We start from the raw sequence: 13,692 nt of genomic DNA on the forward strand, positions 1-13,692 counted from the left end.
ATACTGTAGTGTATTTACTTGAATAAACTATAGAGTGTTCTGCAATGAGGGAGTTAAGTCAGGACGTGTTGGCACAAAGGAGAGTGCACCAAGCCTCCTCTTTTAAGGGTCCTTGAGGACTCATGCAACATTCCGGAGCAGGCAACACCCTCAATGTGCTTCCCGGTTTTTAGAAAGCACAAGGGTGAAAAAATATATTTTTCAGGGTGTAAAATATACTAAACATTAAAGTGTTTAGAAAAATCTTTCAGGCACGTAATACTTGATAAATGGCAATGCACTTTACAGAGTTTGAAAGGACAGGTTTGAGCAATTACATCTCAAGTGTTTAAAAGTATGTCCATTTGTTCTGATTCCAGGACAACCTCTGGAGCAAGATGAGGACTAGATTATCACTTGAGTTCAGGATACATTACCATTTGAATGTTGCCATGGCATCACATCATTAGAGACACTAAACCTCTTTGAGGGAAGCTTTCCCAGAAACAAGTTTAAAGGCTTTTGTTGCTATCTAACGAAAATTTCTGTAAATTAGATACTTTTTTATTTCTTAATTAGGCTATCTTTTCCATGACACTGATGTGTTTTTTTTCCGCTTACATTTTATTTATAGAAAGGTCAAGTCAAAGGTCATGAGAAGTGTTGCAAATACCAATATCTCTAAATTAGATAAAATGATTCCTAATCTTATGATACTCTGCTATAGCCAGCTTATAATTTTAAGTCATAAAACAAAAAAATACAGATAACTCTAAAAAAAAGTAGTTTAGTTTATTAATAATTTAGTTTAATAAGTTATGAACATACAGTACATTAATTCATTTTTTTTAAACATTTTTTTCTAAATAAGGCTATAATCACACACACACACACACACACACACACACATACATACATACATATATATATATATATATATATATATATATATATATATATATATATATATATATATGTGTGTGTGTGTGTGTGTGTGTGTGTGTGTGTGTGTGTGTGTGTGACCCTGGACCACAAAACCAGTCACATGGGTCAATTTTCTGAAATTGAGATTTATACATCACATGAAAGCTGAATAAATAAGCTTTCCATTGATGTGTGGTTTGTTAGGATAAGACAATATTTGGCCGATATACAACTATTTGTAAATCTGGAATCTGAGGGTGCAAAAAAATCGAAACATTGAAAAAATCGCTTTTAAAGTTGTCCATTTATGTTCGCGATTGTGCTGCATCCACTCACAGAAATAAATATTTTATATATTTACGGTAGGAAATTGACTAAATATCTTCATGGAACATGATCTTTACTTAATATCCTAATGATTTTTGGCATAAAAGAAAAATCGATAATTTTGACCCACAATGTATTGTTGGCTATTGTCACAAATATACCCGTGCGACATGTGACTGTTTTGTGATCCATGGTCACATATTACAGATAAATCTACAAAACAAGACTTTAACTAGACCAAAGAAAAAAAATCTCTATATAGTCAGAACCTGCCTTGCTCATTCACATTAATACAGAGACAAACATCCAGACAGAGAGAAAAAAAAATTACTTTATCGATCCCCTGTCACACATTAGAATGAACAGTGGGATATACATCAGAATTAAGTTATTCATCATCATAAAGTTGTCAGTCACCCGGTAAGTAAGTTCTTCTTGAATATTTTAATCACTTGGAGTACCTCATAAATAGTCCCTCTCTCACTGCCAGGTGAGACTGTGCGCCCAGTTTTCCTTCAGTGTTTTTCCTCCTTTTCCAAATTAACAAATGGTGAAAGAATGAGTTAGAAGGAAAACTTGCTTTTAGAATAATTCTAGTCCAAACAGTAAGGTGAAACACTGGCACACATTACAGCAGATGAAGAAAACATTCAATAAAGATGTTCATAAATTTCCAGAGTCTTAACAGAACATTATTTTCCAATAGGCATCCCTCACATTAAAAAACTAAACTCACCTGCGTCTAACAAGTAAGAGAGAGGATTTATTGCCTGGTTCATGGATTGTCTTAGAAAAACTGTCAACAAACAACAAAAAGGGATGTAGGGTTTAGCTGGAGGAACGATGATGATGGGCCAGATTCTTTGTAAACCAAACCTTCTGGGTGCAGATGGACAAAAACACTGCTGAATGGAAGGAGTCTCTTGGTTTATAGGCTGCTGCAAAAAAAAAACAGATCCTCAAGGAACGAGGCTCACTGCTTCGTTCAGAGAGGTTGTGGGAGAGTCTGGGGATCTCTGTCTTTGATGTACTGTTTTCATGGAGGATATATCAGTAACAGAGTGAGCTGACTTTGTTGATGGTGCATTGCGACTCCGGGGAAATCGTTTAGACAACTCTATAAATGGGAAATCTACTGTAAAGGCACTCTCTTTTATTATTATTTTTTTCTGTGATCAACCTCTTTTTGAGTTATATTCTTGCGATCAACAATGCCCTAGAGAGAAAAAAAAAATCTCTGTCCAATAAATCAAAGTAACAGTAGGGGGGAAAGGAGTGGCATAACTTCACTTCTTTCTTTGTTTTCCAGCTACCATCCAAATAAATGGTTGAGCTAAAGCTTACCCTGGTTGGATTGAGACAAGACTGAAAGTCGACAAATTGCTGATCTGGCATAAATGGGGTGGAGCTATTAGCCGCCCAGTTCATTTGTTGTTTGGAAGGATTAGCTTGTTAATTTATATATGTCTCAATTAGACTCAGACCAAGAGGTAGCAATGGGGTGAGGGGTTTTCTTGTGGCTTTGAGGCAAGAAAAACACAGATTGGAGATGAAAACTGGGGGGACGGGGGGTCTGAGTGGATTAGCAGGGGGTACGGGGATTAAGCCTGAAGCTAACAGAAAATTAGCGCCTATTTGTGGGACTGAACCAACAAGTGGGAAAATATCTGATGACGATCCAAACCGAAGTATTAAATATAAATATTAAGTATTAAATAGAAACCCAATTTGTCTTTTAATGTTCTGTTTCATACTCACAATACACAAGACTTTAATTACGATTAAATTAGTCCAAATTCCTTTTGATTTAGGCTATAACAGAAAAGTGAATTGATGGAGCACGGCCAGTTGGTGGCGCTATAACAAAAATACACTTTAAAATGTCTCTATGGCTGCATCCAAAATCACATACTTCCCTATTATATAGTAGGCAAAAAAGAGTAGGCTATGTGACAAAAGATGTATTTCCGAAATCATAGGTAAAAGGATGACCTATTTCCAGCGAGATTCTTAAATGCATGGACACTTTACTATCCCATGAGGCCACGGGAGAAGATTTGTGAACGGCGGTGAAGCGACGCAACTGACGCTGTAGGTCACGTGATAAGAGCAACATGGCGAATGTATACGTCCAGATTACAGTCATACACACATTAATACTATGTTGAACATACTTTTTTAGTGGTTGTGAAGTAGCCTAATTACTTATTCAAAATGTTCCTAGTCGAGTAGCATATGCGATTTCAGATGCAGCCATTGTGATAATTGTAAGGCCTATGACTGGTTTGATTTTTTCATATGCATTGTATGTCTATTTGACACAGGCTGAATTCGGAATAAGTTAGCATAGCATACTAGAATACTCTTGTAGAGTAGCCTATACTAGGCTAGTACACCATTCTGAATTCAGGCAAAGGCTTTTGGCAATATATGAGGAAAATTTTATTTAACAAGAAATCAAAATTGATCCCATTTTCTTTGTGTACATCACTAGTCTTGTGGTAAACAATTCAGTCCTGCAAATTAATCCACAAGGTCACCAGAGAGAAGTCTGTTGTTTCACCGCCGAACAATCGAGTTTCTAAAAATTACGAGGTCAAGCAAAAGTTAAACAAAGAAACATGGCTACATTGTTCACTCACAATAAGATTAATTCAATGTATTTACAAAAGAGGGTGAAATTTCATTTCATGCATTGCCAAGTCTATCAACGTGTTTGAATGCATTTTTCATTCCGATTGGACAGAAAGTCGCGCTATAACAGTGAAAACGTGAAAATGCATGCGGTGCTTTGCTACACTGCAACATATAATAAATGTGCAAGAATTTGTTAACAAATCTCGGTAAACAAAACAGTTACTGTTTTAGAATATGAACAATATACTAAAACTACTATACTTTCAGCTATATTTGACCATCCACTTCAGTCAACATCTTGTTTTGCAAATACTGGTTTGCATGGACTGCGCTTCAGGTGAGACACACACCCCCATAACGGAGAGGCAGAGTGGTACGGTCCAGACTCAGCCTTTTCCCTATGGAGTTGTTGCTGAGGAGCTTTCAGACTGAGTTTCGGGGAGAACGAGAGAAGCGAGAGCGCGGGCGGCGATATGGCGCTGACAATGACTGCCCATTATCTCAGGAATAACCCGATTCATCCGGGACTGAATTTTAGAGTCCTGCTCATGCTGTCATTTGTGTCAGGTAGGTTTGATCATGCCTTATTTGCTTGTGTCGTGAGAGCGCATGCCCTTGGCAAAGTTTGGGGGAATCCAGCGGTCCGTGGAAAGTATTGAGCGCGTGAACATGATGCCGTCCAGGCTCGCGGACAGTCCTTCAAAACGTCACTATGCAACGGCGTTTGTGCCACGAAAAGTTTCTAAAACTTCCCTGTAGCCAATTACATTTCGGATGCTTTTAAAATATTTCATCTGGAACCCAATCTTTCCGTCGTAATTATCCAAGACCGTTATTTTTCCCTCAAACTACGCTGATTCTGTGAACGCAGGAATCTCGCACGAGGACTGAGATTCAGCTGCCATGGAAACATCCGAGTAGAAACTGAGAAACAAACAATCGCTGTGTTTTTAAATATAAATGAACATTTATTTCTAGCCTCAAATCTTTAAAGAATAGCTAGTCGAATACTCGAAGTAACCCCCTGACATTTATGTTGGCAGTGGAATGCTAGTTATTGTTTGCCAGCTGGTAATCCATGCCAAATGTTGTGCCTCTTTGTTTGTTTGTTTGCTTTTAGCGTGCAATTGTGGCCGTAGCAGAAAAATAGAGCTCGCTGTGATTTGCCTCGTTTGTTGACTGAAAATTAAACTGTATAATGGACTGAGCCATTCGTTTGCGACCCAAATCACACGAGCAATTCCCAGTTTCTAGTAACTTGATCAGAAGTATTTTATGTAAGTTAATCCAAAGTGACATTTCCATTGTTTGGCGCTTATTTGGTTTTGCACTTTGCTGGTTAATGACTGTAGGAAAGGCCTATCTGCTGGAAAATCCCATTTAAGCACGGTGCCTGGTTTAGGATGGTAACTTATAAGATGGTCATACCTGGCAATGTTAAGATGGATTTTCCTACGGGCACAATGCTCGTTGACAGTTAAACTTATTTTGTCTCTGTCTGGGTGCTATGAGCACACCTGTCGCGACCGCAGTTGCCTTCTTTTAGCAACGGGCTTCAGCTGTGTTGTATCATTTTGCAGCTGTAGGGGACACATGCAGGCAGAGGTCAGACCACAACTCGTGCACTGTTGGGCGGTATCCATAGTGACCGGTTTGTCTGCAAGAGACAGCGTCCTCGCGACCGATCGATCACTCACTCACTCACTCAGCTGATTTAATCGTTTTCCTGCCTTGTATTCCCACGCCGCGCCGTGTTTGTCGGGACTTGGGAAGAATGGCCGTTTTTGTCTGTGGCATGTAAATGTTAGTCACCATGATATCAAAACAATTTTAATGGAATATTTCAGTATTTATTATAAATTCTTTATCCGCACACATAATTTAATTCATGTTTCCTCCTAATTTTGCAACATCTCTTTCTGATGACGTGTTTACTGGCGCGAGGGCGGGGCAACCTATCGCAACTCTCATCACATCTCAGCAATAGCAAACAAACAAAATCAAATCCCGCCCTACATTCTTTTCTTCCTTCAAAAATCCGTTTGTCTTGGATGAATGTCACAATAGGGAAGAAAAGATGACTGCAACTTCGTTTCATGCCTAAGTTACTTTAAAGTAAATATTTGGACTGAGGTGAGGTGGGATGTTTTAAAGCTTTACTTGTCTACTTTTATGTACTAACTTAGTTTGGATTTAGCATTTTTATTGGTCTAAGAGCAAAGGTCTTCACTTGACTTCTCCTTAGTGTTTTGTGATTTCTAAACATTTTAAAATAGCCTGTTTATTGTAAGGAGACAAATGTCAGGCCAGACATCCTGCTGACGCCAAGACCCTGTGTCCAGCAGGGTCGGCCACTGCGTCTCCTGTCCTCAGGTTTGTCCAGACATGGTGTGGTTCAGCTGCACTGCAGTGAGTGATGGCGGCAGGGGAACGAGGAGGAAAGAATAACAGTTAAAATACCACACAGGAGCTGGGGATTAGCCCTGGCATTCCACTCTGTATATCCCCCGCTCCATCCCTCCCCCCCTCGCTCCCGTTCTTTCTCTACCTCTCTCTCGAACTCCTCTTCACTCCTTCTTATTCATGTCATCTTAATTGCTTTTCTTTCTCTGTCTCTGTCGCCGTGTTCCATTTTTATCCCTGAATCAAATTGGCTGGTTAATAACTTAAATTTTCTCTCAGGCCCTTTTCTTTGTTAAAGGCAGAGTTTCTCCACTTGTCTTTATTTCAGCCAGGTGATATCAGTATCTAGACTTTTTGTACAGATATCATGGTACTTTCTATGAATATGATACGCTTTGGTGTCCATTACTGAACATGATGTACAAATTCTATGTTTTTGTAGAGGACTATTCAATTTCCTAAAGTATTATCCAACATAAGATCAACAAGTTTGAGAAGAGTTTCAAATGCATCAGATGTCAGTAATAACAAAATGTTTGTGTCCCATATCAGGAGTCTTGACTTTCCCAACATATTCAACTGTTAAAAGCATGTAGCAGTGTTAAAATTTAAAATAAAAAGTGAAAGTTACATGTGAAGACCAAGTATGGTAACCCACACTCAGAATTTGTCTTCTGCAAAACACACATTAGGAGTAGTGAGCAGTGAACACAAACACACACTGCAAACCGTGGACACACACCCGGAGCAGTGGGCAGCCATTCTTTCTGTGGTGCGTGGGGAGCGATTGGGGGTTAGGTGCCTTGCTCAAGGGCACCTCAGTCATTTCCTGCCAGTATTGAGACTCAAACCTGCAACCTTCTGGTTACCAGTCTGACTCTCTATTAGGCCACAACTGAAAGCAATTTTTTGATGAAAAATGTACATCCGAGTGAAACGGGGACTTATTTTAATTCATCAATTGTTGATTGGATGGAGGCAGATGAAGAAAAGGGGTGTGGTTTATGTGGATGAGATGATAGCCATTATTATTAATCGAAGGAGATGTATGCGTGTTTTCCAAGCATTAATGGTAAGGAACGACCCTTATTATACTTGTGAGCGGCACATATGAGGTGTTTCTGGGTGTTTCTCCCTCATATCTGCTTCGAGGTCTTGATTTTGGCATTTCTTTGAGGTTTAGAATCCATTATTCATGTAATTCTTTTGTCTTTTATGAATTTAATAAAGAACTCCGTCTCGTATTCTGTCCAAACACACCGCGTCATCTACGTCAGGTGACTGCTAATGCGCAAAAACTGTTTCCATTGCAGTTTTGCGAAATATTTATTTTTCTAATAGCCTGAAAACCACCTCATGCGAGCGTAAAAACTGTTTTGCGATAAATGCGAGTTTTTGCGAAATTGACGTGTTTCCATTGGGCGTTTTTTCAATTCGCAATTTCAATTCGCGCAATTTGAAGGGTAATGGAAATGCGGCTAGAGTTATTGTGTTTTGATAAAAAATTACATAAAAAAAAATTAAAATCAAATGTGTGCATGGATTCACAATAAGATGAATAATTACCATGCATTTAGAAAATACTGTACATTTGCAGTTTTTTTTTCTTAAAGGAGCCGTATGTAAGATTGTGGCCAAAACTGGTACTGCAATCACTTTCAAATTACTGTAGAGCAGTGTATCCCCTCCCCCCTCCCCCCTGACTTGAGGTTGCCAGATATGCTGCAGGATCCAGCAGGAACGTTTGTAGCTGCAGCTGTGGTAACTAGAGCAGAGCTGGCAACCCGGATGCCGAAACACTACTGACTTCGTGATTGGTAGATAGGTGGAGGGTGGCGCATCAGGCCAAAACACAACATGACAACATCAACATCAGTTGAGGGCTGCAACTTCACTTTTTAAATGACAATATCCTGGCCGGACTACTGTTGTCAGTGATATAAGTATTTGAAATGAACATGATTTCTTAATGTCTAGTGACATATCAGGGCCATTTTATGATTAATTGAAATACATTTCTTACATACAGCTCCTTTAAGATCTTATTTTGTATCCCATTGTGAAAAGTACCATAAATTCTGCATGAACACTGCTTTGAGTGTTATAATGTTATCATTGTATCACTGTATCACACCACTTGCTAGACCTGAACAACTATAAATACTGGAAATAATAAATTAATGAATACTGGACATGGAAAAATATAATTTTCTATTTTATCCTACTGTGTCAGCCAAATCCGTTTAGGGTGTAGGGTGCTGGTGCAGTTTCCACCACAGAAAATCAGCACTGTCCTCAGTCCTAAATTCATATTGGTCCTGGACCAGGAACCACTAACATCAGAGGTTAATAGTATTTGCAGTAATATATGAGTAAATTATATAAATATATTTTTCTTACTTATTTTTTCACTCTTCTCTTGACTCTCTTCAGTATGATCGATAAAAGCACTAAAAGGTGATGTGGAAATTGAAGCATTAGTGGTATTAAACACAATCCTTTCAACACTCTCAATCTCTGTGTATTTCTCTAGAGCTTAAATCACTGCTACCCGGCCCCCTGAGTGCTCACTCTTACCTGTTTACATCTGGTATTAAGATGCATTTTGGTCGATCGGATCACAAGCAGACGAGGGAGACGGATACCCGTTTACACCTGGTGTTTTAATCCGTCTCCTTTGTCCACTTTTAACCACTTCTGTCCTGATTTCTTCGAGGCGTGGGTCTATAGGCGGGTAAATGTATGGTTTTGTTTTTTTTCTAGAACTTTTGATCTACTGGACAAAATAAGCTCACGCAATTTAAATATGAACACGACCGGAGACGAAGAAAAAACACACGGAAGAGCAGCAACTTTCGTTTCTGCTCTGATAGCCACAAGACGACGCCGAACGCTGTGAGTGTGTGTTAGAAATCAGGAATTTTCGTCTTCAAAAGTTTTTCGTCTTCAAACCAAACTTGGGTCTCCAGCCAACAAAGTTTAAATCCCGTCTGGCTAGCGCACTTCCCATAATGTTTACGCATTAAGTCAGTAGGCGGAGAGTAGGTGGTCTTTTGTGGCTTTTCGAACGCATTTGAACACATGAGTGTCTAAACTGAGTCTACAATCTGATCAAATGCGTTTTCGACTACCCAAGTGGTCGAAAGTGGACAAGCTCAAAAATGCTTGTAAAAAAATCTTGTAATGCTTGACAATGGAATATGTGAGGTAAAACAAAGTGTCCGTCCACAAGACCATTACAGTATCAATGCATTGTACATGTTGAGAAGTCTTAGCCAGGTTCTTTGTTCATTGTTTATTCATGAATAACCTACGAGAAACATGCATGTTTTGTGGTATAGTTGGAGTAGAGATTTCCACACTTCGGCACTCCGGGTCACACTGCTTTGGAGCAGGGTTGAATAATGAATGACCTCTTTATTTAGACCCTTTCATCTGTGCTTTTGAGAGCCTGTTGGTTCAGAAGCATACGGTGGAGAGTAAGCTCACCTTCTGTACCGGTTGTGATTCTAATGTTGCCCTTTACACTCACCCAGAGCTTAATGACCAGATTATTTTAACTTTTGGGGTCAGTAAGATTTATTTTATTTCATATCTTTTATTAACCTGGGCACATTAAATTGATCAAAAGTAAATAGTACAGACATTTATTTCAAACAATTTAGATTTCAAATACTATACATGCTGTTTGTACTCTATAAATCAAAAAGTCCTGTATTTTTTTTTTATAATTTCCCCAAAAATGTTAAGCAGCACAACAGTTTTCAACATTGATAATAAGAACTGTTTCTTGAGCAGCAAATCAGCATATGAGAATGATCTCTGAAGGATCATGTGACACTGAAGACTGGAGATCAAATGTTTTTGCAGACTTTTGCAGAAAATCTTACCGACATCAAACTTATGAAGAGATTTGATTACCGGTTTAGGTAGATTCACAGCCAATTTGATTCCAGCCTGTCTTTAGAAAGCATAATGAATGAATTTCTAATATTAAATGTGATAAATGTTAAAAATTATTTATTTAAACATTTCAATGAATAACTTAACATGTTAACTTTTCACAGCCCTACATTTTTTTAAATAATATTCTTTATTCATTCAGTTTTTCCATTGGTGTCTACTACAGTCAGAGGAAAATCAGTTTGTGAAGTTCGAATATTGTTTTTACTTGTGCATAGCAGGTACTCAACCGCATATTGCGTCCCTATACAAAAAGTGTTCTCTTATTGTCCCCTCCAGAATAAGACATTATAGCATAAGCGTCATTTTGTTTCCTGTAGAAACTGTAATATTGTAAACCGACAATGAACATGGTCTTCAGTCTGGCTGACTCTTTATATAACTTGTGATGTTTTGGGCTATTGGTGAGCCGCACCGTCAGAGAACAGAGCACTGCCAGCGATTTGTCCCAAACTGAGGTACGAAAATGTGCTTTTAGCAGAAGATCAAAAATCGGCAGGTTTTTCTGAAATTAAGGACCACAGGGAGATTTAATAGCCAACACAGATCGATTTAAAATTTTGTGACATTTTAAGAGGGGGTCGATGAGATGTCAGTGCTGTAGAGAACTGGGATTCATTCATCTGTCCCTCTGTTGCAAAAGAGGATTAAGCCCAAGCAATAATGAAGAGGCCAGCTTAGGATGCTATCTGTGTGTGTGTGTGTGTGTGTGTGTGTGTGTGTGTGTGTGTGTGTGTGTGTGTGTGTGTGTTGTGATGGTGCTGTTGTTAACATGAGAGAGAAACAAACAGACAGTCAGCGATCTCTGTGTGCAGTTCTCCCCAGTATTAATCTCTGAGATGACCAGCCCAGCTTTTTGCCGGAGCATAAAGGGCAGCCGAGTTCCAGTGACCTCCTCATCAAGCAGCTGTCTCTCTGTGGGTGGGGAGACAAGCCGTGTGTCTTCTACGAGCCTGTGGTTAACACTGACATTTTCACCCCTTATGTAGTTTCTAACTTCACTCTATGGCTTGATTACTTTTTGCAGCTGTCACTGGAGGATGGCAGTCATAGATATTATTTTATATTTGCTGTGCTGCTGGTTATGACTTTGAGTGTGATATGATTCCTTAAGGATTTGCATTTTCTGCACTGATTTGGGGAGAAAAATCAAAGCTTTAATACACAACTATGGATTTAAACATGATGAAAGCTGACTTTCAAAGACCATGATCATGCAGGTTTTCACTGTACAACAACTCTCATGAAGATCATCAGGCCCTTCTGTTCTGAGCCTGCAACACAGCTTCTTGTCCAGGCCCTTGTCTTTTCTAGGCTGGACTTCCAACATGTGCAATCAAACCCTTTACAGATGATCAAGTATATAGCGGCTCGACTGGTCTTCAACGAACCCAAGAGAGCTCATGTCTTTGCACTGGCTCCCGGTTGCGGCTCTCATCAAGTCCAAGACATTGGTGCTTGCCTACAGGATGGCCACGGGCTCTGCACCCTCCTACCTCCACTGTCCACTCTCTCTCATGAGTCTACATCCCCTCAAAGAGCCTTCGGTCTGTACATGAGCGGCGTCTCGTTGTTCCATTGCAGAGAGTCACAAAATCACTCTCAAGAACGTTTTCGTTCACTGTTCCTTGCTGGTGGAATGATCTTCCCAACCACTTCCGGACCGCCAAATCCCTAACAATTTTCAAGAAACAACTGAAAACCCATCTCTTCCTTGAGCACTTGACTGCAGCCTGCTGAAAAATAATATAAAAACAATAAATATTTCACCATTTTCACCTATGCTCTCACTATTCATTAATCCTATTCTAGCTTTTACTATCCTGAACGATAACTGAAACTTTGGGTGCTTCTCAATAACCCTCCTCGTCTCCTCGCTCCTCCATCCTCCATCCTATGACCCGGAAACCGATCGAGCTCAGCCATCTTGAAGGACATCTCAATTCTCTAATTGCACCACGTGGAGTCGAGTATCGAGGAGCGAGGAGGCTTCCAGAGGAGTCATGAGCGAGGATACACAGGTGTATCCTATGCGGAAGAGTTTTATCGACTAAAACGTGACGCACATATAAATTCTCCTCCCCCTTCACATCGGTCACAATAATTTTAATTTATACTTTACCTTTGCAGTTTATATAAACCACACATCTCACATATTTCAACAGGGTATCTTGCTTTATTATTATTTATTATGAATTTCTTAAATAAACAAACTTCAACAACATAAGGGCAGATCCCTTGAGCGCTGCTGATGACGCAGTGAAGTGATGCTCGAGTATTCCAATGTATAAAAAAAGCTTTCATTCGATTCCTCCGTCCTCATCTTCTTTCCTTGCAGCCTTCCCTCGCATCCTACAGGGGGTGGAGCTGAGACACGAGGAAAGGAAACGAGGATGCACAAATAAGAAATGAGAAGCACCCACAGTATTAATTGCATGTCTTATGTTTATAGCCTCTTTAGATTAATCGCTTGTATTCCTTAATTGTAAGTCACTTTGGGTAAAAGTGTCTGCTAAATGAATAAATGTAATGTCTAGTGAGTGGTGCTAATTAATGCTTTATCATGTTTGAAAATAGCATACCACCTACACTCAACCCTTTATATAGATAACCCATAGTGTTAGCAAATAAAAACAAATTTGCTGTGGCAACCATGTCATTTTCATTTCCTTCTTTAAGTCTTTGATCTGTATTTATCGAGTGTTGTGACTCGTGTTTCACTGTCTCCATCTAAAGTGCAATGCTGTGCAGGTGAGATGAAGAGCAAGTTTATGAGGTCAGATGATGCAATGTCAAAGGCCGTTTTACACCTGGTATTAAAATTCATTTTGGTCGACCGATATATTGCCAAGGCCGATATAATATTGATTAAAATAAATATAAAGTATATATAAAAATATCGGCTTTATAACGGGCGGCCATCGGCCACCCTGCTCTTTAATATATCGGCGTCGGACATCAAAAAAACAATATCGGTCGACCACTAATCAGCTCACAAGTGGACGACACTAAATACAGGTGTAAACTGGGTCGAAAACGTTTTGAGCGTTTCGTTTCGTGTGTTTTTCTGTTGACTCAAGGTGCGTTTAAAATGTAAATTGCACGTGCTTTTTCATCCATTAGATCGAAAAATCTGAAAAAGCCAAAACATTTACCCGCTTATAGACCCTCCCCTCGAAGAAATCAGGATAGAAGTGGTTGAAACTGGACAAAAGAGATGGATTAAAACACCAGGTGTAAACGGGTATGTGTCTCCCTCGTCTGCTTGTGATCCGATCGACAAAACCGCATCTTAAAACCAGGTGTAAACAGGGCCATGTATTAGTTTACAAATCATGCACTATGGTAAAAGTGTTTCGAGGTCATAACATAGTAATGTTCATTATTATTAGTTCATCATACCTGATATATTAACTACCTAATGCATGTTAATGAATTGTATATTAATGAATTAATATG

At 39.2% G+C, this 13,692-nt stretch overlaps 1 protein-coding gene across 2 annotated transcripts in view; it reads left to right on the forward strand.

Annotated features, from left to right (window-relative positions):
• Window positions 1-4,249: 4,249 nt before the first annotated feature.
• Window positions 4,250-13,692, forward strand: part of nectin3b (nectin cell adhesion molecule 3b) — a 58,487-nt gene continuing 49,044 nt past the window's right edge. For both annotated transcript variants that reach the window (XM_084136107.1, XM_084136106.1), the window contains exon 1: window positions 4,250-4,434. In XM_084136107.1, coding sequence (XP_083992233.1) covers window positions 4,341-4,434 — 94 coding nt within the window. In that variant the 5' untranslated portion in view covers window positions 4,250-4,340. The remainder of the gene's footprint in view (window positions 4,435-13,692) is intronic.

Source organism: Abramis brama, assembly GCF_963993115.1.
Source record: "Abramis brama genome assembly, chromosome: 15".
Taxonomy (NCBI): Eukaryota; Metazoa; Chordata; class Actinopteri; order Cypriniformes; family Leuciscidae; genus Abramis; species Abramis brama.